Genomic DNA, 27614 nt, shown 5'->3' on the forward strand with positions numbered 1-27614 from the left:
TTTTAGGATCTGTCATCTGCAAGGAACCGGGTCGGTGCCGGATCATGGAGGATGAGTGGCTAGTTGTAGATCCTAACGAGAAGCCTATCTACAGGGAAACTCGCCAAGAGCCTTGTGAAAGTCTGGTGGCACTCAGTAAGTAATCTCTTTCATACAACGTAAGCTCTCAGACCTGACAGAGGGGCATATTGCAGCTTCCGGACAAAAGAAATGCCATGCTTTGGCTGAGCTCTTGGTCATGTTGTGCCGGTAGTAACTGTCAGAACTAGCAGCGGCAACAGGCAGTTGGAGGCTTCTGAGCATATAGACATCCAGCCACACCTCAGAGACCCACAAGATCTCCAAGGCATAAGCTTCTGAGAGTCAAAGCTGTTAGACCTGAAGAAGGAGCTTTGACTCTCCCTGTGACCCTTAAAAGCATGGAAACAAATAATATTTCCACCAGTACTGCTGCCGTCGTCTTGTTTGGGGGCTTCCTAGAGGCACCTGGTTGGCCCCTGTGTGAACAGACTGCTGGACTTGATGGGCCTTGGTCTGATCCAGCAGGGCCTTTCTTATCTTCATTTCTAACAAGAATCTGTACCCTAAAAATTTTTTCCTTAGTATGGTAGGTAAGCTTATTTCGGTTCTGGGCACATTGCACACTCTGTCAGTTTGCATGGTCAAAACTGGAAAAAAAACATAGGCAGACTAAGGTCTGCATCTGGGGGGGGGGCCACGTAAGGCCCGTGGGCTGGATCCATCCCCTTGGGAGCCCTTATCTGGCCCGCGAGGCAGCTGAGGCAGCCACCCCCTCCTCCACTCTCAATCTGGACTGGCGAGGCATGGCCTGGCTTGACCAAGGGACATTGATAACATATCCGGCCCTCGTAACTATTGAGTTTGACACCCTTGGGCTACATTCATGGAGAATCTTGTGAGGTGGCAAATGTTGTGCTCTGGCCTCAGTCCTCACTGTCGCTGATCTCTTCGGTAATGACTAATCTATTCAAGGGGTGGGTGGGTCACAACTCTTGAATTTGACAAGATAGTGATCCGAACTCCCCAGAGGACTCCCTGAGAACAGCTAATGGCCAGGCCCCGCCTGAGAGTGGTAGCACTGAGCTTTTTGAGCATCTGTCTACCAACTAATTAGGGCTATTTGCTCTCTGAAAATTTTCTAATGGTGAAGGCTGAAGACACAAGCTGAGGATGTTCAGCATCACCACAGTGAACGGCAAGCCAGCGTGGCCACTTTGCAGTCTCTCTTGCGAGGCGGGGCTCTCATAGTTATCAGGTCTTGCTTGGGGATGCCAAGATTCAATTGCAGATTTGTCGTAGCAACTTCCTGGAGTTTGAATTGCTCAGAGAGGAGCCGCTTCCTCCACAGCCCCCGGGAACCCGCAGATCTGTTTGCTGCCACGTCAGAGACATCAGGCAAACGCACTGAGGAAATCGGCGGATGGGCTAGAAAGTGACCCCGTGCGGGGGGAAAAGACAACCCTTCCACCCGACAATGATCCTCTGGGTAATGGGTTAGATCCCTGCTGGAAGGGATGGTTCTGCTGTGGAAGCTCCCTGGGTGACCTTGAGCTCCTTGGAAGAAGAGGGTGATAAAATGTACTATATGAAAAAACTAGGGAGTCCTTCAGAGCTATCCTAGGTCCTGCACCACCCCAGACTGGTGTCTGCTGCCTGATCTTGTAAAAATAGACTAGAACAGAGTTACATTTCAGTCCTTATAATTTTCAGTTTAAAGCTGATTTTCTTGTCATATCTTCCAATGCCTAATAGAGAGGGTTTTCACCAGAGATGCTGTGGTATATTGTGATTCTCCTTAGTAGTGCATGAGAAGTTTCCACCTGTCCTGCAACCCTCAGGAAGCTAGTTCAGGTTTGGCCATGGCTGTTGCCAGAAGGGTTAGGGAGGCAGTAGAATAATAGAATCATAGAGTTGGAAGGTACCACCAGGGTCATCTAGTCCAACCCCCTACACAATGCAGGAAATTTACAACTACCCTCCCCCCACACCCCCAGTGACCCCCCGCTACATGCCCAGAAGATGGCCAAGGTGCCCTCCCTCTCATCATCTGCTTAAGGTTATAGAATCAGCATTGCTGACAGATGGCCATCTAACCTCTTCTTAAAAACCTCCAGGGAAGTACCTGGGAGCTAGTATGGGCTAGTGGTTAGAGTATCAGACTTTAATCTGGGAGACACAGGTTCATATCCCCATTCTGCTCTGGAAGCTCCCTCGGTGACCTTGAGCTCCTTGGAGGAAGACGGGGATAAAACGTACTATGTAAAAAAACTGCTCTGCTGGACTCTTTGGAAATTGGGCTTCCAGGAGTCATTTTAAATCCAAATGCAGAAGTGAAAGGGAATTGAATATGGTATCCTAATGGGTGGGCTCAGCTGTGCTACTTCCAGGACCGATACTCAAGTAAATATTTTTTTTTCTCATTTACCGCATGGACTGGAAGATGCTTTGTGGTACTTTGTGGTAGCCAGTGCTATATGTAAACCAGGGGTGGGGAACATCAGGCCCGGGGCCCACAAAATCATTTGGTCTGGCCCTTCGTGGGTCCTGGCAGATCTCTAGCTCAGAAGGATCTAAGACTGGGGATCTGCCCCCTCCCACAGACAGGAATAGCCTCTATTCAAGACGGATGTGAGTTTGTTTTGCCGAGAAAAGGAACCTTTTTCCCCCCTTGAAGAAGAGTCGTTAGCTACGGAGCTGCTAGGACCACCCAACAATAGAGCAGGCTAATTTTTAAGTTGATAACGTTGTATGGCCCGCGAATGATATGATAAATATCCAAATGGCCCTTGGTGGGAAAAAGGTTCCCCACCCCTGATGTAAACCTTAGATTAGTATGCTGGGACGGTCACAGACTTAAGCTTAGTTAATGTATAAATGCACACTTGGTTTCCTTACACTGATGATTGTACTCATGACAATTGGCAGCTCAACAGATGAACAGGCTTCACTGAAGATAACTGCTTTGGAAGCAAGGTGACATGAAAGTTATATCCCCGGACTTAGATATGAGATGCCCCATTCACACATAAAAATCCTCCCCATGAGGTGTAGTGGTTAACAGCGGTGGTTTGGAGCAGTGGATTCTAATCTGGAGAACTGGGTTTGATTCCCCACTCCTCCACATGAGCGGCGGACGCTAATCTGGTGAACCAGGTTGGTTTCCCCACTCCTGCACACGAAGCCTGCTGTGTGACCTTGGGCTAGTCACAGCTCTCTTAGAGCTCTCTCAGCCCCACCTACCTCACAGGGTGTCTCTTGTGGGGAGGGGAGGGTGATTGTAACCCAGTTTGATTCTTTCTTAAGTGGTAGAGAAAGTTGGCAGAAGCAGCCACGAAAGGTGGGTCAAGGAAGCATGGGCAGAACGGGACCCAGCAAGTCTTGAGTCTTTGAGATTTCCTGTTTTTTTCTTCTCTAAGCAGGATCTTCAAGTTCTGAATCCAATGAGATTTTCCTTGTGGAAGAGGAAGAGCCTTGCATCCCAGAGCCTGGAAAACGGGAGAACCCAAGAAGAGCCAATTTAGGTGAGGCGTGGTATTTTACGCCAAGCGTGCAAGAGTGTCAAACTAGGAAGACCTGCATTCAAATCCTCATTCAGCCATGAAAAGCATTGAGTGACTGTGTCAGACAGCAGGATGTCCTGCACCTGAGAGGTAAAACAGCCACTCAGCTGTTTCCCTCCTGAGCCTATGGGAGTGCTTCTCCAACATCCAGTCTCCTTTCAGAGTGGGGATGGGATCATAGAATGGAAGGGGCCAGACAGGCTAGTCCAACCCCCTGCTTAATGCAGGATCAGCCTAAAGCATCCCTGACAAGTGCTTGTCCAGCCTCTGCTTAAAGACTGCCAGTGAGGGGGAGCTCACCACCTCCCTAGGTAGCTGATTCCACTGTCGAACAACTCTTACTATAAAATCTTTTCCCCTAATATTCAGCCAGTACCTTTCCGCCCACAATTTAAACCCGTTATTGCGAGTCCTATCCTCTGCTGCCGACAGGAACAGCTCCCTGCCCTCCTCTATGTGACAGCCTTTCAAATACTTAAAGAGAGCTATCATGTCCCCCACTCCCTCAGCCTTTCGTCATAGGGCTTGGGCCCCGATCATCCTCATCGCTCTCCTCTGCACTTGTTCGATTCTGTCCACATCCTTTTTGAAGTGAGGCCTCCAGAACCACACACAATACTCCAGGTGGCATCTGGCACAGAAATGGGAGAGGAGAATCTTGAGAATCTTGACTTACACAGTTCTGTGTGGAGCCATGAGGTCTAAGTGCAGAAGTCCCAGATTTGGAGGAAACTAACAAGGGCTTTATACTGTAATGAAATGCCTTTAGAAGTAAATGTCCTACCATCTGTTTGTTGCCTACTCTTTCAGTACAGAGGTGATCATTCGCATCATGTTGTCATTCCTTTGTCTTCCAGCAGGTGAGGGACTAGGCAGCGAGGAGGAGGAGGAGAGTGAGGAGGAAGATGTTCAACAGCGGGACGGTCCTAAGGTGGTGCAGCTGGATGGCAGCATGGTTTCTGGGGAATGTAAGCGCCTCCGCTGGAGGGTGGTGCAGCAGGTTGGCAGTGGCGGCAAGGTTTTGGCGGCAGAGGGGCCGCCCATCATGGTACTGCAGAAGGGGTACGAATGCGAGGACTGTGGGAAGGTGTTCAGTTGCAGCTCGCACTACAGCAAGCACCGGCGTACGCACACGGGGGAGCGCCCCTTCCGCTGCGGGGAGTGCGGCAAGAGCTTCAACGTCAGCTCCAACCTGTACAGGCACCAGCGGGCCCATGCCAATGCGAATGCAGTGCCGGTAACTTCCACAGCTTCCCTGATCCCCTCCCGCGGTTTGCCTTACCAGTGTGCTGACTGCGGCCGGTGCTTCCGCCGCAACACGGAGCTGGTGACCCACCAGCGCCTCCACACCGGCCGCCTGCCTTTCCAGTGCAGTGACTGCGGCAAGAGCTTTTCGTGGAGCTCCCACTTTGCCCGGCACCTGCGGATCCACACTGGCGAGAAGCCCTATCCCTGCAACGAGTGCGGCAAGCGCTTCAGCCGCAGCTCCCACCTCTACCGGCACCAGCGCACCCACGGCACCAACGCCGCCGCCAACGTCACCCGCGCCTACATCTGCACTTACTGCGGGCGCAGCTTCAGCACCACGCTGCACTTCGACCAGCACCAGCGCACCCACCGCGGCCGCAAGCCCTACAAGTGCACCCTGTGCGGCAAGGCCTTTGCTGACGGGCTAGCCTTGGTGAAACATCAGCGCTTGCACTTAATGGGGGGAGACCAACACCACCAGTGCTCGGAGTGTGGGCAGAGCTTTGGAGGGCGGTCGCAACTGGCTCGCCACCGCCGGCTCCATGGCACCGCCGACAAGCCCTATGGGTGTGGCGAGTGCGGGCAGAGCTTCAGCGCTCGGACCCAGTTGGCCCAGCACCGGCGCCTGCACATCTCTGCCGACAAGCCGTACCACTGTGGGGAGTGTGGGCTGAGCTTCACCTGGAGCTCCCACTGGGAACGGCACCGGCGCATCCACACTGGGGAGAGGCCATACTCCTGCGCGGACTGCGGCAAGCGCTTCGGACGCACCTCTCACCTCTACCGGCACCAGCGCACCCACGCGGGCGGCCAGCCTCATGTCTGCCCGGACTGTGGCAAGAGCTTCAACAGCACCTTGCACTTCCAGCGTCACCAGCACACCCACCACCTCGACTCCGATGGGGGTCAGCTGGCCTCCCATACTTGTGGAGACTGTGGCAAGCTCTGTGCCGACGCGTCGGCCCTGCTCAAGCACCAGTGCATGCATGCGGGTGACAGGCCATATCCCTGCCCCCAGTGCGGACGCCGATTCCGTGGCACCGCTTATCTTTACCGGCACCTCCGTAGCCACGCCCAGCGGGTGGAAGAGACTATGCTGATACCAGCTTCTACAAAGTGTGAGGATATAGCACCGTGCTAGGGAGCCAGAAAGACTCCGCCCAGTCCTAAAGAGCATTAGGCCCCATGTGAGGAACCCTGTCCCTAGCTGGCAGACATTCAGCACTCCTGTCACGAAGAGTCCCCCAGGTATACGAGCCCAGTCGAAAGCCCATCAGGGATTTTTCCTGCCCAAATATGTTCTTTGGCCCAGTGTTTCATATCAGTTTCTCAGTTATAAAGGAGGTAAAATGATATCCCGTAGGACCAATTTAGGTTGGCAAGGTTTCAGGTATCACTGACCTTTTGAGTAGGTCCGTTTTGGCTGATGTTATGGTCCCATGAAAGACAAAAACGTTCTCATTCTTTTGTTTGTCTCATTTGTCCCCCTTTGTAGCACCTGTCTTTTGGGAACAAGATGGCATTCATACCTTCTCAGTTTCTGAGGGTTGGCCACGTCCTCCAAGGGGCCTGGTCTGTCTACAAGACTTGCATTCTGAGTTACAAACTGGCCTTGTACAAAGGGTTTTGGACAATGTTGTGAGCTCATCCAGACACTAGGCCAAGGAAACACTGCGCCAAGGAAAGAAAAACCAGATTCTGTACACAGAATACATGGTAAAAGTCCACACACACACACACACACACACACAAACGCTTGAAAAATGCTTAAGTTGCATAACTGATTCTGATTGCGATATATGGGTTTTTGGAGCACTTGTCATGTTTTGGACCTGGTTTACACGGGCAGCAAAATGAGGTGCTAGAATCCAGAGGTGCGGAGGACACTGTACCACTTCAGACTGCAGGTGGGGCGAGGATGGCCTCTTTGAATCCCCTCCCCGCACATAAAAAATCCCTTCAATACGTTAACATCTAGCACTTCATACCGAAAAGCTCTGGCTTGGCCTGTTTCCTGCTGCACTAGTGGTCTGCTTGAAGACCATATTTTAGGGAGAGGAGCCTGCAGTCTCCCAGCTGAAATTAGGCAATCTACGCCTCCCCTTAGTTCCCTGCTACCTCATTATCACCCTTGTTACTATTTCTTTTTGCAGCATGTGTAGAGGAGGGCCTCTGACAAGGACTGGAAGGGAAATGGGTATAGAAGGAAAGGGCTGATCTGGAAGAAGTGGGAGGAAGAAGTGACAGGCCCAACTCAGGAGAAACTATCAGGTCTTTTCTCTCTCTCCAGCTGTCACAAGATAATATTTTTCCTGAGTTGGAAAACCCAAATGGCGCCCTCTCTCACATGCCCCTGTAGTAGCGCCAATTAATGTCCACCAACCCACTGGACGAAGCAGGAGCTGCACAATAACGTGGCATCTTTGCGAGGGGACTGGGGCCAAAGAACTTCGGGGTTGATCAGGCCCCAGCGGCCAGGCCTGGTCCGTTTCCCGTTCAGCTGTCCTTCACAGCACTTACTAGAGCAGTGTCAGCGCTGCGGGTTGTGTCTTGAAAGTTGTAAATTGTGTCCCCCTGTTTCTAATGTTGACTTGAAGTTTATGCCTATTGTCGAAAATTGGTCCCTGGGGCGGGGTGGGGACACGCTGAGCAGATGGAACCACGGCCATCAAGATTGTTTAAGCCATCCCAAACAATATTTCAACTGCCTTCTAGTCTAGGGGGGAAGGCAAGCAGCAATGCAAAGGAAAAAACGGAACCTGCCCAGCGGCATTGTCCCACTTTATTGGGCAAAGATGGAAGCCTTTCTTCCTTCCGTTGGAGGAAGAACCACTTAAGTTGGAGGAAGGCTCCTTAAAGTAGAAGAATTTCCTCCAGTTTATGGTAGGATACATTTCAAATTCTCACTCTGGCCAAATTAGCTGGAGTTCTGTGCTAAGCTGGGAGGCAGTAACGCAGCCCGCACTTCTCAGGCTGCAAGAGGTAGCCTTACGGTGCAATCCTAAACAGAGTTATACGTTTCTACGTCCATTGTAGTCAATGAGCTTAGAAGGGTATAACTTTGCTTAGGACTGCACCCTTAGCCATTTTGATGGCTCTCATCCCATTTACGATTTGACAACATGTTGCACAAAGGTTAGTATATATACATATTTTTGTTATGCCCTTCCCCTAAGGAGCTCAGCATGACATAAATTGTCTCCCTTCCTCTATTTTACCCTCACGTGGTGTGAGGGAGAGAGACAATCGGGATTTGAACCTGGCTGTTCAGGCACTAGTCCAGCCCTAGATACTATACTAGCTTATGGCACTGTTGTAGGCCTTACATTTACATAGCAACATGACATGAAGAAATTCAATAAACAAAGCTTTTGACAGGACTGCAACTTCATGCAGGGAAAGGTTTTGCCTGTTGAACTACTGGCTGCCAGGTAGCCATGCAAGATACAGGAGAATTAAGATAACCTGCCCTCCTGTACTCAGTTGCTTGCTGTAATGTTTGCAAAACCCCGAAATAAAAAATCAGAATAATTTATGCCCAGTAAACAAAGTTTACACAGATCTCCCTATATGGCATATTTTGACTCTAAATCTGGATTTGTGTTCACACTATCTAATCTGAGATTTGCCTCTACCTGTACAAATGCAGCAGATGGTCACAGACAGCTGATTGGTTTATAACCACCACTTCAGACTGTGAGATCATATTTTATAATGCCCCTGAAAGAAAGAAAAAAATCCCTGAAAGTAGAAAGTCAGCATAGCAAACACACGGCTGGGTTACAACCTTTCTCCCTGTTCGATTAGCTCTCTGCTTTCAAATAAGGTTTTTATTTGTCAGATAATTCAAATGTGGTATCCACCACCTATAGTCAGGAGTGGTACAGTCCATTCACCACGACCTTTGAGTCTCATTCTGCGCAATGTGAAAGACCAGCACCAGTCTGTAGCAATTTCAAAGAAACCTACATTACGTCAGTTGCTCTTATTTGGTTTCAAGATGGCATTGCCTATAAACATGAGAAATTATTTCAACCATAGATTCAGGGCCAGTTTACACAATCAGCAGAATCAAGTGGTAAAGATCTTCCTGGACTGCACCAATTCCGGCTGCAAATAGGGGGCTCCCCCCCCCCCGGTGATAATACTCCCAGCACGTAGAAAGTAAGCATATTAACGAGAAAGTCAGGCTCATTCTTTCTGCCTTGCATGTTAATATTCTGGGTGTAGGGACATAGAACATCCCCTTCCCTGCCCAGCAATCCAGGAAAACCTTGATTATGCTGATTGTATGATTAAATCCGTCACCTTGTGGGCCTATAGACAGACAGGCACGAAATATCAAATTAAATACAAATGTAAAATTATATTGCGCAAGCTGAGTCCATGGCTGTTACCGCACTAGGTATTCCCAGCGATGTGTCAAGAGTTTGGAAATGTTATAAAAAACATGGCTTTAAAAGGGTTTTTGGATGCCACGGCTAAAAAATAGCTGGAAGGCGTCTTCACAGCTAAAGGGGCCAAACAAAATGCGAACAGTATTTTTTATAACAGTTTCAAACTCTTAATACATCGGTGGGAATACATAGAAAGTGTGAACAGTATTTTCGATAACATTTTCAAACTCTGACTTAATACATCGCTGGGAATACCTAGTGCGGTAACAGCCCATGTCTTGTACCGAGTCAGAGTACTGGCCAGTTTAGGGCAAGGTGGTTGAATCTGACTTCTAAAACATCTTTGTGCAATTGCTACCTAGAATCCTTGAGCAGGTTAGTTTGTAGATTGTACCATAGCCTTCTAAGCAAAGAAGGTGTGCTATGACTGAACGATGGTTTTGGGCCAAAGGACATGTTTCTGGGCAGCCCGGGTCAGCATGCTGACTTTTGTGAATGGGCTTTGGATTGAGTTGTGGGGAGGTTGAGTAGTCTAGGTGGGTAGGTTAAATAGAATAGAGTGGGGTGGTGTTTTAGCAAGGTATCGGATGCAATGTGGATCAGGGAGTTACTATGAGAGGCACTTGGGGATTTTTGGGGGTGACCCCCCTGCCAATCATATACATAATCCCCCTGGAGCAGGTTACCTACCCTACTGTTATGAAAAGGAACTGGCTCTGTTGGAAATGCAGTGGCAGGAAGATCTCCATCCCTCAGTGCTTCAGAGCTGGCAATCCCGGTTCTGTGGGCCGAGCCAGTTACGAGAACAACGGGACAGTCCAGCTACAAAACCAAGAAGGTATTTAACTTAGGTGGGATGACCCAAGATGAAGACCGCTTTCACAGGATACCCCGGCCTGCCTTAAATTCAAGAGGTGGTGTCTTCTGCTTTGTTCTTGGAATTTTTGTCATCTACACCACCTCTGAACATTTCCCTTCTTACCGATGTACCCTGAGCTGGCTGAATTTTGTAGGCCCTATTTCCTCTAGTGGCTAGAGGCTTTTTTCACGGTAGAGAAGCCACTGGAACATGCAAGCCAATCGAACCCTGGGAGGCCAGTTTCAGGCATCATACATGTCATACTTGAGTCCTTCAGTGTCCAAACAAAAAAGTACATGCCCAGTTTCAGATGCCCAGCAGTGATTTCACCACATCCTACTCAGTTTCCAAGGAGCCACCTGGCACACGTCTCCTGCTTCCAAGAAGAGATCTGGCTGTCACACTGTCCTCTGCCCCTTCTTTCTGGGTGTCATGCCAGTCTGTCTTGATAGTAAGCGGCTGTCAGCACAAAGGAAGGAGGAAATCCTCTATAGTTGCATGGCAGCCATAAGATACACTCCTCAACCACTTTCAGACCAACCAGGAATTGACTGGGGAGCATCTTTTCACAGTGCTTCTCTCCCCACCTTCCCCATTGGCTAAAATGGCCAATGAAAGTGAAGGATGATGGGAGCAGGGGTCAGAGTGCCCCTCTAGCAGCTGGCTCTACAGCCTGCCCCATGGGCCTAGAAATCTAGATCAATGTCCACCATCTCTGGGAAGCGGTCCAGCCTTCCATAACATGTTGGCAATGAGAAAGTAAGAAAAACATGCAGAAAGCATAGCTTGCCAATTGCAGCCACTATCAGAGATTCAAGTCAATACTAGATATTACAGCTAACGTGAGTCAGTTCTGGCTTTCCCTGACCCAACTATGTTCTTTTTACAGATAGACATAATGTCAGGAAATGACTGTTCCCAAGTGCTTCAGGACCCGATTCAGCTTGGGTGCGTTACAGGGGCAGAAGGGTCTTCACAGCTTTCCCTCCCACGCCATTTTCTCAAAATGAAATGACTGTTGTGGGGAGGGGGCTATTTGCCTTGCATTATACCTGTGATGCAGGTATGGTTACCCAGACACAACACTCTAAATACTAAAAGAACATAGTTGACTTGGGGGAACCCCGACCCAACTCATATCAGAGGTAATGTATGCTTTGGCTCTCCGTTACTCCCTAAGATAACCCCAGTGTTGGTTTATTGGGAATTTGGTGATCACTGTCTTGAAAGATTGCTGTCTTTCTGATCCAGCTGTGTCCGAAGTGAGAGGGAATTTGTGTGTGTTGTGAATCAAATAGATTAGGGGAATAAAAAATTTTTTTAAAAGCATTTTGTGTTCAGTCCTATTTTTCTCTCTGTCTCTCAAAAAAGGATAACGGCTAGGAGAAAACACTCAGGCCTGTGGTTTAAGAAGAATAAAAGTATAATACATCTAAATCTTCTATGAGTCAAGGAAAATGGATTGAGACCTGCCTGGGTATTACTTTGTCCTCAGTCCTAAGGCTCGCTACACATTTATGAAGAAGCTCACAGACAAGGTGGTATTTTGTAATCAGTGATATAGTCCCTAGACTGCTAGACGTGAAGGCTGTAACTCTATCCAGGTACCATCCTCCAAGTTCTCTATTTATTTATTTGTTTCATCTGTGGCTATATTCTCTGAAGTCATACAGATTCACTTCTTCCCCTAGTGAGTTTGTCTGAGAATGGAACACAGGACTTTTCACACCAAAAGCCAGCATAATTCCGCTGAATCAATAAGCCTTTGCTTCAGGCTAAGCTTGGAACACTATAGGGCAAGTCAAGGCTGGGAACCCAAATCAGAATATCTTTTTAAGGCCATCCTCCTTGACACAGAGCCAGGGAATATACCAAAACATGAGGCTACCGTACTTTGGTCACATCATAACAAAACATGACTCACTAGAAAAGACAATAACGCTAGGAAAAGTTGAAGACAGTAGGAAATGACCCAATATGAGATGGATTGACTCAAGAAAGGGAACCCACCGCCCTTAGTTTGCAAGACCTGAGCAAGGCTGTCAATGAGAGGATGTTTTGGAGGTACTTAATTCATATAGTGGCCATAAGTCAGAAGCAAATTTATGGCACATAACACACAAAGGGAGAAGTTGCTTTAAGGGCTAAGCCATAAATGCTGGCAGTTCCATGTCTGGAGTTCCCAGTGATTTTTAAAATTGTAATTATGATGCATCTCAGGGTCCAATTTGGATTGGGACCATGGCACTGAGTAGGGGTTAAGCCTTCCCCCTCATTCCTTTTTTTCTGACCTGAAATGGCCCCCTCTATTTGCTCAGCAGGGGTAACCCTAACTTGACAAATAACAGTTCCCTGTCCAGTTATGACCTTAAATTTAGTATTTCAACAACTTGTCAATCAATCCTGTTGGACTGCAACTTTTTATTCACCCCCTGTGGCTGTGCTTTTAAAAGCCGCTTGATGGGCAAACATTGCTTGCTTGGGGCACAAGAGCAGGCCAGACCTGTAGTTTTCTGGGTCAGCTGGCAGTCTTAAGGTACCTTTGCCGGGAGCAGCGATAGCTGATAACCAAGTCTCTGTAAGTCATTTATGTTTGCTCTGGATATAGTGCCATGATGGATTTTGCAGGAGAAACCCATGTAACTGCTAGTCTGAAAACCAGGGACATCTCTGACGTACCTGGACACCTTTTTCCTTCCTGCCCCCGCCCCGTGTAACATTTGCAGGGGGGGTAGTTGACCTCCAACCCAATGAAGGGTTCTATAGAACTCATAAACTTGCTCACTGGTCTGTTTTGGGAAGGGGCCGTGGCTCAGTGGTAGAGCATCTGCTTGGCATGCAGAAGGTCGTCCAGTGGTTCCCAACCTTTTTTTGACCAGGGACCACTAGGACTTTTTTGTTCGGTGCAGGGACCCCAAGGTTCAAAATAAAAATTCCGAGAATTTGAAAGTAAACTTTAATCATAACTGTTAGTTAAACATTAAACTTAGAATAATATTTGAATATATATTTTTATAATAGAGAACTTTTAATTGAAAATATTAATTTATTATGGGTTTATAACTTTGTTTCGCGGACCTTAATTTAGTTCCCGGGGACCCCTGGTTGGGAACCAGTGTGTTAAAGGGACCAGCAGAAGGTTGTCCCCCTCATCTCCTGTTAAAGGGACCAGGCAAGTGAAAGACACACACACACACACAACACACAAAGCTGCCTTATACGGAATCAAACTCTTGGTCCATCAAAGTCAGTATTGTCTACTCAGACCGGCAGCAGCTCTCCAGGGTCTCAGGCAGGGGTCTTTCACATCACCTACTTGCCTAGTCCCCTTCAAACTGGAGATGCCGTGGATTGAACCTGGGAGTCACCTTTTGCATGCCAAGCAGATGCTCTACCACTGAGCCACGGCCCCTCTGCCTGAGACCCCGGAGAGCCGCTGCCGGTCTGAGTAGACAATACTGACTTGGATGGACCAAGGGTCTGATTCAGTAGAAGGCCGCTTCCTGTGACCATTGCGATCGCTGATGGCCCAACGCGGCTGTCCACCGTCTGTATCGATGAGGGTTAAGCAGATGATGAGAGGGAGGGCATCCTGGCCATCTTCTGGGCGTGGAGTAGGGGGTCACTGGGGGTGTGGGGGGGGAGAGGTATTGTGGATTTCCTGCATTGTGCAGGGGGTTGGACTAGATGACCCCGGTGGTCCCTTCCAACCCTATAGATGATTCTAGGCAGCTGGAGATGCTGCGTGGAGAGTGTAGGAAATCCCGGGAAGCCAGCAGAGGGCCCTGGCTGCGGCTGCTCAGCGAAGGGGTCTCGCTGCCTTCTCCTGCTTCTTGCTGCTGGCTGGTTCCGGGGTTGAGCTTCCTGGGTCAGGAGGCTGCTACCGAAATCCATAGTGACCTGGGCATCCCCCCCCCCGCGCCCCCCGCAGAGCAGCCGCCGATGCCCCCGAGGGGACGCCCCTCCGCAGCAGGGGTCTCCCGCGCCCGGCCGTGCTGGGAATCCCCCGCCCCGGGGGAGGAGGAGGTGGGGGCAACCCCGGGGTGTCAAGCCATTAACCCTTGCACGGCTGGAAGCGGCAGGTATTTGCAAGAGACGGGTCAATAAAGCAACCCAGCCCATCGTTTCCCGAGTGGGGGCGCCCCACGCCCGCGGGAGAGTCAGCGGAAAAGGGGAGCGGGGGGTATCAAGGCTGCAGCCCCGGGCACACTCGCCTGAGAGTAGGTCCCATTCATTCAGCGGGTCTTACCGACAGGCAAACGTGGATCGGATCCGGCGGCTTGTTCCTCCCACCCCTCCAGCGCCCGTTGCACGAAAAACTTCCTTGGGACCCAGGGTGGCCAGGGTTTAGCCTCATGTGGATCTTGTCACGTTTGGTGCCGTGGGGAGAAAACTGCGGTGGGAACCAGGGCTGTTTTGTTTTGTTTTTGCATAAAGGTACACGGGGTACATAAAGATCAAGGTGGTTGCTTACAAATAAATAGATGGGGGGGAGTTAAAAGCTGAAAATGAATGCTGCTCTTCCCTTCTTTATAACCCACCCTTTTCTCTTTCTCTGGTAATTTATCTCCCTTTCTCCTTTCTGTTCTCTATAATTGTTCCTTCCTTTCTGTTTGATAGAAAAAAGTGCTAATAGTTGGGGAGGGGCTGTGGCTCATTTTGTAGAGCATCTGCTTGGCAGGCAGAAGGTCCCAGGTTCATACCCCGCCATCTCTAGTTCAAGGCACCAGGCCGGTAGGTGTTGTGAAAGACCCCTGCCTGAGACCCTGGAGAGCCACTGCGGGTCTGAGTAGACAATACTGACTCTGATGGACCAAGGGTCTGATTCAGTGTAAGGCAGCTTCATGTGTGCATGCACGTACATTTGCTGCTTATGCACTTGAGGGGGTGCTTTTAAAATAAACCTGGCTAGGGGAGAAGTTCCCACTGGCAACTTGCTGCTTTCACGGGGAATATGCTGCCCCAGGGAGCAGAGTTATGTGCATGCGTGCGCACACATACAATCCCTGGGCACATATTCAACATCGCTTATCTGATTCATTACTGGTTAACTCCCTTTAGCTATCCAGTAGGGGTGTTAAAGAGTGGTAAAGGGGGCTAGGGGTGATTCACCCTTTCACCTTTCCTTTCAGGGGAAGGGGCTGTGGCTCAGTGGCAAAGCATCTGCTTGGCATGCAGCAGGGCCCAGGTTCAATCCTTGGCATCTCCAGTTAAAGGGATTAGGCAGGTAGGTGATGGGAAAGACCTCTGCCTGAGACCCTGGAGAGCCACTGCCGGTCTGCGTAGACAATACTGACTTGGATGGACCAAGGGTCTGATTCAGTATAAGGCAGCTTCATGTGTTCATGTGTCCATACTTCTGTATGGGGCTGGAAAAAATGTTTCTTATTCCTGAGAAACACTGTTGTATATGGACTATTAAAAATGTCAATGAGCAAGTGCTCATTGGCAAATATTTGGTTAGCCAAACTACTGAAGTTTCCACCACCCTCCTTAAAGGTGCAGCAAATATTCCAAATCCTGATAAAGAGTGGGAGCTCAAAACCCTGGCGGTGGAGATTTGGGGAGAGGCTTTGACTGAATGGCATAGCCTATGCTTTTCCTGTAGAAGGTGCCAACCTTGGGATTTCTAGCAGAAAAGGATCTCAGGCCAGCAGGGGCTGACTCTGCTCAAGGTACAGGAGACAGAAGTGTGTAGGGGGCTCCATGGGGTATGAGGCAGCTTTACATGACCGCAGACCAGTTCATAAGGATGTTGTCATAAGAACATAAGAAAGGTCCTGCTGGCTCAGACCAAGGCCCATCTAGTCTAGCAGTCTGTTCACATAGTGGCCAACCAGGTGCCTCTAGGAAGCCCACAAACAAGACGACTGCAGCATCATTGTCCTACCTGTGTTCCAAAGCACCTAATATAATAGGCATGCTCCTCTGATCCTGGAGAGACTAGGGATGCATCATTCTTTTTGTCCTTTTAGCATCAGTGATGGTGTGTGTGTGTTTTTTCACCAGGAGGGCAAAAAGACACTTGGTTTGGGCTGTATTAAAGGGACAGTTCCTTTCTCTGCTGGATCAGGGCATGTGTGGAGGAAGGGCTTGTATTCAGTGCATTTCCCAGAGAGACACGCTTTATCCTTTACCATGGAATCCCTGCGAGTCATGTGCTTTGGCTCTCAGCAGAACTATGGCCCCAAGCGATGCTTTGACCTTTCTCCATAGGAGCATCTGGTAACTATTCAAACCTCCTTCCTGTCTCTGATGGTCACAGTGACTCAAGCCTTTGAAAAGCCAAGCTGGCTTGTGCAGGGACCCACCGTTTTGTATCTGCAGGGTCCTGTTCTGTTTCTTGATCATTCTAGAGTGACAGAAAACTTCACAGCTGAGGGAGGATTTGAACTCAGGCTTCCCCATCCCTTGTTTAATTCCTCGGGAACAGAACTGTGCGAGCTTGTCTGAGTGGTATTAGTCATCTGAAATGCCCCCTGGATCTGATCGTGTGGTTGTAAGTAAAGTCTGCATCATTCTGAAATCAGCTTGAGGTATTGGCACATAGAGGAAAAGGGAACATTGGTTGATACTGTTTGCAAATCAGGAGGAGTGGGGCATTGTGGCAGTCCCTATCTTCTGGGGAGGGGCTGTGGTTCAGTGGTAGAGCATCTGCTTGTCATGCAGAAGGTCCCAGGTTCAATCCCTGGCGTCTCCAGTTAAAGGGACTAGGCAAGTAGGTGATGTGAAAGACCTCTTCCTGAGACCCTGGATAGCCACTGCCGATCTAAGTAGACAATACTGACTTTGATGGACAAAGGGTCTGATTCAGTATAAGGCAGCTTCATGTGTTCATGTGTTCAGTTCTCCTCTGTCAAGGAATTGTACCTCAACCCCTTGCTAACCCCATCAAATGCTAGATGCTCCTAATGGAATTCTAGAAATAGCCACTGTTTGATGGCTTTAGCATCTGTGTGTCTTGCAACTTCTAGGATAACAGTTTTATGTTGACCAAATGCCCCACCAGGGAGTTAAGCCCACTGTAAGCCCTCCTAAGAGCCCCGTGGTGCAAAGTGGTAAGTTGCAGTACTGCAGTCCAAGCTCTGCTCACAACCTGAGTTTGATCCCAATGGAAGTTGGTTTCAGGTAGCCGGCTCAAGGTTGACTCAGCCTTCCATCCTTCCAAGGTTGGTAAAATTAGTACCCGGCTTGCTGGGGGTAAAGGGAAGATGACTGGGGAAGTCACTGGCAAACCACCCCATAAACAAAGTCTGCCTTGTAAATGTTGGGATGTGACATCACCCCATGGGTCAGGAATGACCCGGTGCTTGCACAGGGGACCTTTACCTTTAAGCCCTCCTAACCTGCAGGCAGGATTGTACTTTACAATCCCGCTTTTTGGATGTTACAACCTCATGCATCTAGGGGAGCATGCTACCTGTGATGTTCCTGTTATGCATGGTTGTCTGAACAAAGCAATGTGCACATTTTGGTACACACAAACTAACAGTTGGATTTTCCAGGGTTCTGGCTCATGCGTACGGAACCTGTACATGAATGCAAAATACACTTATTTTCCAATTCAGACTACATGGCAACAGCATGTATCAAAAGCATCATGGATAGTATTTATTCCCAGTACATGTATTGGTGTAATGTCTGAAAAGGGCTAAACACATAACAGTGCACTCTTAAGTACCCAAATGGAGTTGACTCCATTTCCAAATCTTTTATTGTATAAGCTTCCAGATGGCTTTTAGATGCTGCAGAAAAACCAGGCATTTGCTGTTCTCCCAAACCTGTCCATCCCCTTCCATTATTTATTTGTTTGATGCATTTCTCCCATTCCACCCTTCTTCCAATGGAATATATGAGGTTATTCCACTTTTCCCTCTTACTACAGCCCTGAAGGGTGAGTTAGGCTGAGAGATTGTGTCCCAAGTCTAACCTATAGCCACAACACTACATTTCTCTCCCAACCCCCAATGGGGACCCAAAGTGGCTTACAACATTTCCCCCTTTTCCATTTTATCCTCACAACAACCTTATGAGGTAGGTTAGGGTGAGTGTGTGTGACTGGCCCAAGGTCACCCAGTGAGCTTCCATGGCAAAGTGGGGATTTGAACCTGGGTCTCCCAGAGCCTGGACCCATACTCTAACCACCACACCATGCGTCTTTTCCTCTTCAGGAAGCATCCTGAGTCTGTGACAAGACACAATTCATCAGGGATGGAAACCCTTTGAGGGAAAGGGCCTGGTTGTTGTGCTGTGCTTTTATTGTGCCCAGCAACAAGATGCCCATAGCTAGGAATCAAAATCACTCAACAGGGTTGTTTTGTGGAAAGTCCCTAAAGTTGTGTTTTTGAAGCCCATGTTTTGGTAAGTCATCCCCGCTAAGCCTCCTAGTCTCCCATGCAACACAGAAAGGGTTCCTCTAGGACTCCAGGAGATTTAACTCTTCTCTCTCCACAGTTCTGCCACATGGTTCAGAGTAGAGGACACCTGTCCCTTCACGAGTCGGCAACTTCACAGAAGTACTTTGGTGCATCTCCCAGAGAGTGACATCATGCAAGAGAACTATGAGAACGTGATCTCATTGGGTAAGAATGCATTTTTACCAGATATCAGAATGTACTGGTACTAGCAGAGACTTAAATTAGAGGGGGTTATGTCAAACAAATCCTCTCTTGAATTTATTTGTAACAATCAGGATTTATCATTTTCTGAATTCAGATTCCCCCCCCATATTCTTTTTTTCCACATTTTCCCAATATGTCAGGCTTTCATATGTAGCGTGTGCCCTCTGGAGGTGTAGAACTCAAGTAAAAAACTGGGGACTGTCCAATCTAGTGCATTTTATTTTTTTGCTGTCAAGTCACAGCTGACTTAGGCAACCCCATAGAGTTTTCAAGACAAGAGATGTTTGGAGGTGGTTTACCATTGCTTGCCTCTGCGTCACTACCTTGGTATTCCTTGGAGGTCTCTCATCCAAACACTAGCCAGGCTCAGGGCTGAGTGTGTGTGACTGGCCCAAGGTCACCCAACAAGCTTACATGGTGTGAGTGGGGATTCGAACCTGGGTTTCCTAGTTCCTGGTCCGATACCTTAACCACTACACCATGCTGGCTCTCATCTAGTCTAGTGCATACACAGCCCCCAATTTGACATAACAACTCCATTCAAAAAGGAACAGTCAGAATAGAGCCAAATGTTTAATGAACAAGTAAACTTCAGTGATCAAGTGATTCAACTTCAGTGATTCAAGATCAAAAGCTGGTGGTGGAAAGTGCTGATAAGTCACAGTCGACTTAAGGCAACCCATTAGGGTTTTCCAGGCAAGAAATATTCAGAGGTGGTTTGCCACTGCCTGCCTCTGTGTAGCAAACCTTCCTTGGTGGTCTCCCATCCAAATACTAACCAGGGCCGACCCTGCTTAGCTTCTGAGATCTGATGAGATTGGGCTAGCCTGGGCTACCCAGATCAGGGCAAAGATAAAAAACTGGAAGGTGAAATATTAGAAAAGCAAATGAGCAGTACAGCGGTTTGTATCTGGTCTCAGTAAACTGAGTAGGTTTGGGTGCGATGGCACATACTGTGGGGATATCGTCTGGTAATGGGGCAGGCTGGCTTGGAACTGGAATGGGGGAAACCAAAGAGATACAAAAGGAATCCTATGTTGCCTGTCTTGAAGAGAAAGGTCTGGAGCTGTCAAGTTGGTGGCAGGGGAACTAGCGACCAGGAGGGGGTCCTGTGATTCCATCAGTAGAAGAGGTTTGGGAGCAGAACCTACCACAAAGCAGGAAGGATCAGGGGGCCCTCTATATGCACCTGTATGTTGCATCTATATAAAACTCAAACAAGAATGGGAATACAATTCAGACATCAGTATGTAAGACATTATTTAAGAATATTCTGAACAAACAGAACGATCCTCTACTCGTCACACACGTACACACCATCTCTTCTCTGACTCTCTGCATTCCCAAAAAAGCCAACTTTACTAATTATGTTTGTTTTACTACCAACTAATTTATTGGCTGCTTCTCTATAAAATATCCCTGGCTAACAATAAAATCATTGCAATCACTGAAGTAACACTAAAACAATACAATAGAATGTGAATAAAAGAGCAGGGGAAAATAGCAACATAAAAATACAGAGAACAAATTCAGCAGGGAGTTAAATGTGCAATAAAACAGCTTCAGCGATAACAGTGTCTCAGCAAGGCCTGTCCATAGAAAGACCATTGTGAACATGGCTCAATGGTAGAGCATCTGCTTTGGATGCAGAAGGTCCCAGGTTCAATAATCGGCTTCTCCACCTAAAAGGATCAGACAGCGGGTGATTGTGAAAGACTGACCCTGGAGATGCCAGTCAGAGTAGCCAGTACTGACCTAGATAGACTAACGGTCTGTCTCAGTATAAGGCAGCTTCATGTGTTCAAATTGAAATGTTTCCCAGTGGAACATAACGTTTGTACGTCAAGCTAAATCTCTGGCAGGAGAGTTTTCCACAGCTTAGCTACTATCACTGTGAGAACCCAAGTTCTGGGGTCTCCCTACTTTACTTCAGCAGGTAGAAACATAAAGAACAGGGCTGAAGATAGCAATCTTAGTTGGTAGAATGGTTGATACAGGAGGGCTGCTCTTCTGTGTTGTTCCTGCTCCAAGATTTTAAAAAAGTCATCCGCGACCTGATTGTAATTTCTCCTAAAATGACTCATCCTCTGAGGCCAATGCTACCGTTCCATTGTTAAAGCGTAGCATGAACATATTTTTCTTAGCCATTAACACCAGACAGTTTGTTTCTAGGATTATCCTCCATGACCTTTGCTCCCCATATAGCTGGGAGGTAGCCTACCTTACAGCGACTTAATGTTCAAGGCTCTGTGTAAAACTTTATTAATTTGATATCACACTTCTTCCCCAAAAGATGAAGTGGTCCTTTAATGACTATTATTCTCTCCAGGATCAGAGGAGCATGTTTAATATACTAGGTGCTTTGGAACACAGGCAGAATGGTGCTGCTGCAGTCGTCTTGTTTGTAGGCTTCCTAGAGGCACCTGGTTGGCCACTGTGTGAACAGACTGCTGGACTTGATGGTCCTTGGCCTGATCCAGCGTGGCCTTATGTTCTTATGACTGTGCACTGCCTCAGATGCTCGGTGTTTTTGTCTGACTTGCGTCCTCCACATCTCCCTTCCACAGCGGAGGAGATTGCAATCAGCTGGCCGCGGATAACTGCTTTTGCTGAGTCCCACAGAAGGAGAGGTCTGATGTCTGGTAAGTTAGTGCGGGACGGAGAGCTGCCTTCCCCCAGTCCCAGGCACACAGTGCCTTCTGGCGGCTTCAGTCGGTGCATCACCTGCATCCTTTCCTGGAGAGAAAAGTTCTGGCCACAGTCATTCATACTTTGGTCACTACAAGATTGGACTACTGTAATGCACTCTACATGGGGCTGCCCATGAAGACTTTTTTGGAAATGTCATCTGCTCCATAATGATGCAGCTAGGGTGCTGACAGGTATAACTAGCAGCGTTCATGTGATATGTGCTTAAAAAATCTGCAGTGGCGTCCAGTCTATTTCCATCCATAGTTCACCTCCTCATTACCGTGGGCAGTGATTAGCATATGGTGCCTTTCCCTAGGTGCAACCTAAGAAAGGGCCTTCTCAGTGGTGACATCTGCTGAATGTAGTTCCTAGGATGCACAGCATTTGAGAAATTCATTTCTACTCTTTTCAGTCATAAATTGGCTAGGTCAGCCACTGCCAGCTCCAGCAGTCAGATAATTTGGGATATCAGGCAGAACGGAGAATGAGGTAGGGGGAGTAATTCTTCTGCTGTTCAGAAATACAATCTTAGCTGAAGAAGAGCTTGTGTTTGTAAAACTTGCCTTGGCATTGAATGTGAGCATTATGAGCTCCAGAAGCTTGTCATATGATCCTGGGGGATGCAAACCTTGATGGTCACTCGCTGATCTCTGCAGATCGAGCTGCTCTTACAAGCACAATAGGAGGCCAGGCCGGATTTTATTTTACCTACTCAGTTGACAAGCCCAAATTAGGTGCTTCCTTTTCCTTACCCATTTTCATTTTTGGCCTTCTGTGGTGCAGACGTAGAGCCTGAACAAGGCCAAGTGGAACAGGCCCCGGCGCAGGACTCAGTGGCAGCTGGCCCAAGCGAAGGTGGGATAAACGCTGACCTCCGGCGGCAGCTGGGCCTCATCCTGCAGACGGCTGGCAGGAGCCAGGTGGAGAAGATGCTGCGGGAGCTGGTGAAGGAGCAGAGCCAAGACAGCAAGCGCAGGCCTCGGAAGAAGGCACTCAGGAGCCCCAAAGATGAAGGTGGGCAGGTCTCATTGCACATGCTGCAGGGGCAGTGCATGAAATTCATTGGAGATAAAGAGGGATGCCCAGCAGGGATGCCAGATGGCATATCTCACGTCTCCTCTGTCTCTATTTAACAGATAGCAGCTCCCTTTGATCTTATTTTGTGTACTGGTTGTTAGCGTATCTTCACATTGAAGCATCTTGCTTACCAGGACCACTATTGCTTATTTTACATTTTAAAAAATATCATGTAAGTTTTATTGACCCTTACCTGAATAGCCCAGGCTAGCCAGATTTCGGTAGATTTCAGAAGCTAAGCAGGGTCAGCCCTGGTTAGTAGTTGGATGGCAGACCGCCAAGGAAGTCCAGGGTTGCTACCAGAGCAGGGTTGCCAGCTCTGGGTTGGGAAACACCTGGAGATTTTGGGGGTGGAGCCCGATGAGGGTGGGGTGTGGAGAGGGAAGGGGCTTCAATGCAATAGAGTCCAATCACCAAAGGGGACATTTTCTCCAGGGGAACTGATCTCTGTCGTCTGGAGATCAGTTGTAATCGCAGGAGATCTCCAGCCACCACCTGGAGATTGGTAACCCTATACCAAATGCGGGCAATGGCAAACCACCTCTGTTCGTCTCGTCTTGAAAACCCTACAGGGTCACCATAAGCGGGCTGCGACTTGACAGCATTTTCCACCAAGTTTTATTGATCCCAATGATTACAACAAGATATTACTTGTTGTCCAGAAATAATACTAGTAGTAAGTGGAGATAAATTAATTCCTGAAACTAAACCTTTTCAGTCTGACTTGAAAAGTTACGTAGGGATTTCTTTCAGAAAGAGATCAGCTGGTCAAAATGTTAATTGCACCCATTGCTAATCCTGTGTGAACACTGGCTGACCAAAGCTTACGTAATCAGTTTTGCTAGATAGACTCATTACAGACGTATATCCAAAGCTGACCATCTGCTTGGGCCTTCAGCTTGCAAATGGACTTTGACTTTCACGCTGGTTGATCTTGAGATAATAAAAATCTAAAAGCCATGGAATGCATTTTAAGAACCACCACCAAATGTTCGAGCTTCCAAGTCATCCAGAATTCTTCATCAGTGAGATGTTAACAAACAAAAGGGCAGGGGGGAGTGGGGGGGGGGAGATGTTTCAGGTCCTGACCTTAAGGCCTCTTGTTTTGCTTCCCCTGTAGAATGCTGGACAGACCTGAATAGATAAAGTCATGCTGGGTGGATCTGGAAAGAGGGAAAAAGTGGCAGGCCTCCAGCAGGAAATGAAGAACCCAGCAGCTGATCTAATGTCTCTCTTGCACTCTCTCTTAGCTCCTTATCTCTCAGGGTTGTTGTGAGGATAAAATGGGATGGGAGAACTACATACACTGCCCCGAGCTCCTTGGAGGGAAGGCAGGATAGAAATGTACTACATAGATAGAATAATAGGATCATAGAGTTGGAAAGGACCACTAGGATCTTCTAGTCCAACCCCCTGCACAATGCAGGAAATAATGTTATTTATTTAGCACTTGAACTTGGAGAACTGGGTTTGACTCCCCGCTCCTCCACATGAGCGGCAGATTCTAATCTGGAGAACCAGGTTCAATTCCCCGCTCTTCCACATGCAGCCTGCAGGGTGACCCTGGGCTAGTCACAGTTCTCTCAGAACTCTCTCAGCCCCACCCACCTCACAAGGTGCCTGTTGTGGGAAGGGGAGGGGAAGGTGATTGTAAGTCGCTTTGAGATCCTTTCGGTAGAGAAAAGCAGGGTATAAAAACCAGCTCTTCATATTATCGCCCTAATCTTAGCATAGCCCTATAAATTAGGCCAGCATTATTAGCCCCATAGTGCTACCTAGTCAGTTTTAAGCTAACCAACAGCCTCCCCAATCAAAGCTTATTCTTTTCGTTGCTATGCTGTATGGGTTCCTTTGGAGTGAGAAATGTTATGTTTAGGGGTTTTACAATTGTACTTTTCTATGCTTTAAAAAGCCATTTCTGCATCGCAAAAGGCAACATTTGTGTGATTTGCATAAATATTCAAATTAAAACACTTCTGCAAATAATGATGCATAGCACTGAATCTTCCCTTTCCGTATAGCTCCTGCCAGGTCTGATGGTTGAGCCTTCAATTGGTGATGCCCACATATTTTAGAATCATAGAATCATAGAGCTGGAAGGGGACATATAGGCCATCGAGTCGAACCCCCTGCTCAATGCAGGATCAGCCTCTATAGAATCATCTTCTAGAATTGTTTCTGTACCAATTCAAAAACTGGGGCGGAGGAACTGCTTTTGAGCAAAGGAAGAAGTTGAGGTGCCCCGGGTGGTGAATTCCTCACTCCGGGCAAAATGATAGCATCTAGCCAGCCATGCCTGCTCTTTAGGCCCAGGGTGGTTCACATAATGAAAGCAATGGAAATTCATCCAAATTATTTCCAGCTGTTAAAGGTCTATATAGGTTGGGGAGGGGGGAGTGACGGAATTTGCGTGGCTGCTCTAAAACGCTAGGGCTTGGACGTTGGAAAATCAGCACAGTTGACAGCAGCCTACTTCTCCATGGCCTCTGGCCTGATTTCTGGAAGTGGGGTGGCAAAGCAACGAGCGGTTAAGGGGAGACATCATAGAGGTCTAGAAATTATGCATGGTATGGAGAGAGCGAACAGGGAGAAGCTTATCTTCCTCTCTCATAATACTAGAATGTGAGGTCATCTGCTGAAGTTGGAAGGTGAGAGATTCAAAACATAAAAGTATTCCTTCACACAACACATAGTTAAATTGTGGAACTCCCTGCCCCAGGATGTGGTGATGGCTGCCAACTTGGAAGGCTTGAAGAGGGGAGTGGACATGTTCATGGAGGAGAAGGTTATCTATGGCTACTAGTCAAAATGGATACTGGTCATGATGCATACCTATTTTCTCCAGGATCAGAGGAGCATGCTGTTATATTAGGTGCTGTGGAACACAGGTAGGATGGTGCTGCTGCAGTCGTCTTGTTTGGGGGCTTCCTAGAGGCACCTGGTTGGCCACTGTGTGAACAGACTGCTGGACGTGATGGGCCTTGGTCTGATCCAGCAGGGCCTTTCTTATGTTCTTATAACGCAACTCTGATGGTCTGAAAAAACACTCTTAACATTGTCTTAAGCATGCCCAGGATCACCTGGAAAACCTAAGGAAGGTACAGACTGAGGGAGCAGAGCAATGGTGGCGATTGTGGAAGGAACAAATGCCGCTGTGCTAAGACGGTCACACTATCTTTCATCTCCCCCTCTAAATTACAGTTGCCGATGGGAACGAAGAGGAACCACAGGCAGAGAATGACAGCTCAGAGAAGGTGGAGCCACCAGGTTCCCCACTGAGGACATCTGAGGGCCCAGATGAGGACGACACCAGCGGCTGCCAGGGCCAGCTCAGCTCAGAGGTGCGGCAGCTGCCACAGATGCTGAGTGTACATCTAAAGGAGGGGAAGACATCCAGAAAGCTAAAAGACCAGCCTGCAGCCTCTGCTGCAGCAGAAAGGCCAGGGGTCTGTGTTGAGTGTGGGAAGAAGAACTTGGGTGGTAACGGGCGAGGCCACAACGTGCCCACGCCGGAAAGACCGCATCAGTGTGCAGAGTGCGGACGGTGCTTCCGGCAGCGCTCCATCTTGGCCAAACACCAAAAGATCCACACAGGTGAGAAACCCTACCTGTGCACAGCGTGCGGCAAACGGTTCAACCGCAGCTCCAACCTGGCGCAACATCAGCGCGTGCACACGGGCGAGCGCCCCTTCCCCTGCGCCTCCTGCGGCAAGGCCTTCACCCAGAAATCGGACCTGGAGCGGCACCAGCGGGTGCACACGGGGGAGCGGCCTTATGCCTGCCAAGACTGTGGTAAGCGCTTCTCAGTCAGCTCCCACCTCGACCGGCACAGGCGCACACACCAACACAGTCACCAGGAGGAGCCCCCCGCCGCCACCCCAGCCCCGTCTGCCCACCGCTGCACCGATTGCGGAAAATGTTTTAGTCAGCGCTCGGCGCTCTCCAAGCACCGTAAGACTCATTCTGGGGAGCGTCCTTACCCGTGCAGTGCCTGTGGCAAGCGGTTCAGTCGCAGCTCCAATTTGGCACAGCATCAGCGCATTCACACTGGCGAGCGCCCCTTTCCCTGCAGCGACTGTGGCAAACGGTTCATCCAACGCTCCGACCTGGAACGCCACCAGCGGGTGCACACCGGCGAGCGCCCCTACACCTGTGTGCAGTGCGGCCGGGGTTTCTCAGTGAGTTCTCATCTCGACCGGCACCAGAGAGTCCACCAGGCTCAGGCCGCTGCCGCTGCCGCACACCGCTGCCCCGAGCACGTGAAGGGCTTCCTCCTCAGCAGTGGGGGCAAGCAGCTTCTCAAACACCAGCTCTACGGCAGCAAGGGGCGTCTGACACGCAGCGGCCACTGCTTGGACTGCGGCAAGAGCCTGGGCAAAGTCTCGCCACAGTCGCCAGTGCCTCCAGTCGAGAAGCCCTTCAAGTGCGAGGATTGTGGGAAGGCTTTCGCCCAGCGCTCGGCCTTGGTCAAGCACCAGCGCATCCACACGGGGGAGAAGCCGTTCTCCTGCACGGACTGTGGCAAGGCCTTCATCCAGAAGTCGGACTTGACCATCCACCGGCGCATGCACACCGGCGAGAAGCCCTACCGCTGCGATGCCTGCGGCAAGTGCTTCAGCGTCAGCTCCAACCTGCTCACCCACCAGCGCACCCACTTGGGTGAGAAGCCCTACGCCTGCGGGGACTGCGGCAAGGCCTTCATCCAGCGCTCGGAGCTCACCATCCACCAGCGCACCCACACCGGGGAGAAGCCCTACAAGTGCGGCACCTGCGGCAAATGCTTCAGCCGTAGCTCCCACCTCAACCGCCACCAGCGCACCCACAGCAACGAGAAGGCCTCTGCTGGCACTGGCATGGCTCCTGCCTCACTGGTGACTGCTGGCACCCCCAAGCCTGCCACGCCTCTCTCCGCCTTCTCTGCTTCTTACACCTCACCCAGCCCTCTTCCGACCTTGCCGTCCTTCCCCTCCTCTCCATCGTCCCTCCCCATCCCTTCTTTGGACCTGCCCTGGCCTCTCTCCTTTCCATCCCGGGGCTTTTCCCATCCGTCTTTCCCTTCTCCTCCTCCAGGCGGTGCTCAGACTTCATCCCTCATAAACTAGGCCTTTCCCTTCCAAAAGGCCTTTCCCTCCATTCCTGG

General features: G+C 49.1%; 2 protein-coding genes and 1 non-coding gene across 5 annotated transcripts; all 3 read left to right on the forward strand.

The window, feature by feature from the left end:
• Positions 1 to 24: 24 nt before the first annotated feature.
• On the forward strand, positions 25 to 5979 carry LOC130493573 (zinc finger protein 436-like). 3 transcript variants are annotated; one of them, XM_056867368.1, is made up of 3 exons: positions 25 to 135; positions 3441 to 3542; positions 4439 to 5979. In XM_056867368.1, the coding sequence occupies exons 1-3, from the start codon at positions 45 to 47 to the stop codon at positions 5968 to 5970; spliced, it is 1725 nt and encodes a 574-aa protein (XP_056723346.1). In that variant the 5' UTR covers positions 25 to 44; the 3' UTR covers positions 5971 to 5979. The 3 variants fall into 3 exon arrangements, with proteins under 3 accessions (XP_056723346.1, XP_056723345.1, XP_056723347.1); XM_056867367.1 differs by having other exon boundaries at positions 30 to 135; positions 3438 to 3542; XM_056867369.1 differs by having other exon boundaries at positions 30 to 135; positions 3438 to 3542; positions 4442 to 5979.
• Positions 5980 to 16713: 10734 nt separating this feature from the next.
• Positions 16714 to 16785, forward strand: TRNAD-GUC (transfer RNA aspartic acid (anticodon GUC)). The gene has a single exon. It is a non-coding gene; the product is annotated as a tRNA-Asp (tRNA).
• A 5219-nt stretch (positions 16786 to 22004) lies between these two features.
• On the forward strand, positions 22005 to 27576 carry LOC130474672 (zinc finger protein 3-like). Its single transcript, XM_056846374.1, has 3 exons — positions 22005 to 22083; positions 22181 to 22411; positions 25676 to 27576. The coding sequence occupies exons 1-3, from the start codon at positions 22005 to 22007 to the stop codon at positions 27574 to 27576; spliced, it is 2211 nt and encodes a 736-aa protein (XP_056702352.1).
• The last annotated feature ends 38 nt before the right edge of the window (positions 27577 to 27614 follow it).

Source organism: Euleptes europaea, chromosome 1 (genome assembly GCF_029931775.1).
Source record: "Euleptes europaea isolate rEulEur1 chromosome 1, rEulEur1.hap1, whole genome shotgun sequence".
Classification (NCBI taxonomy): domain Eukaryota; kingdom Metazoa; phylum Chordata; class Lepidosauria; order Squamata; family Sphaerodactylidae; genus Euleptes; species Euleptes europaea.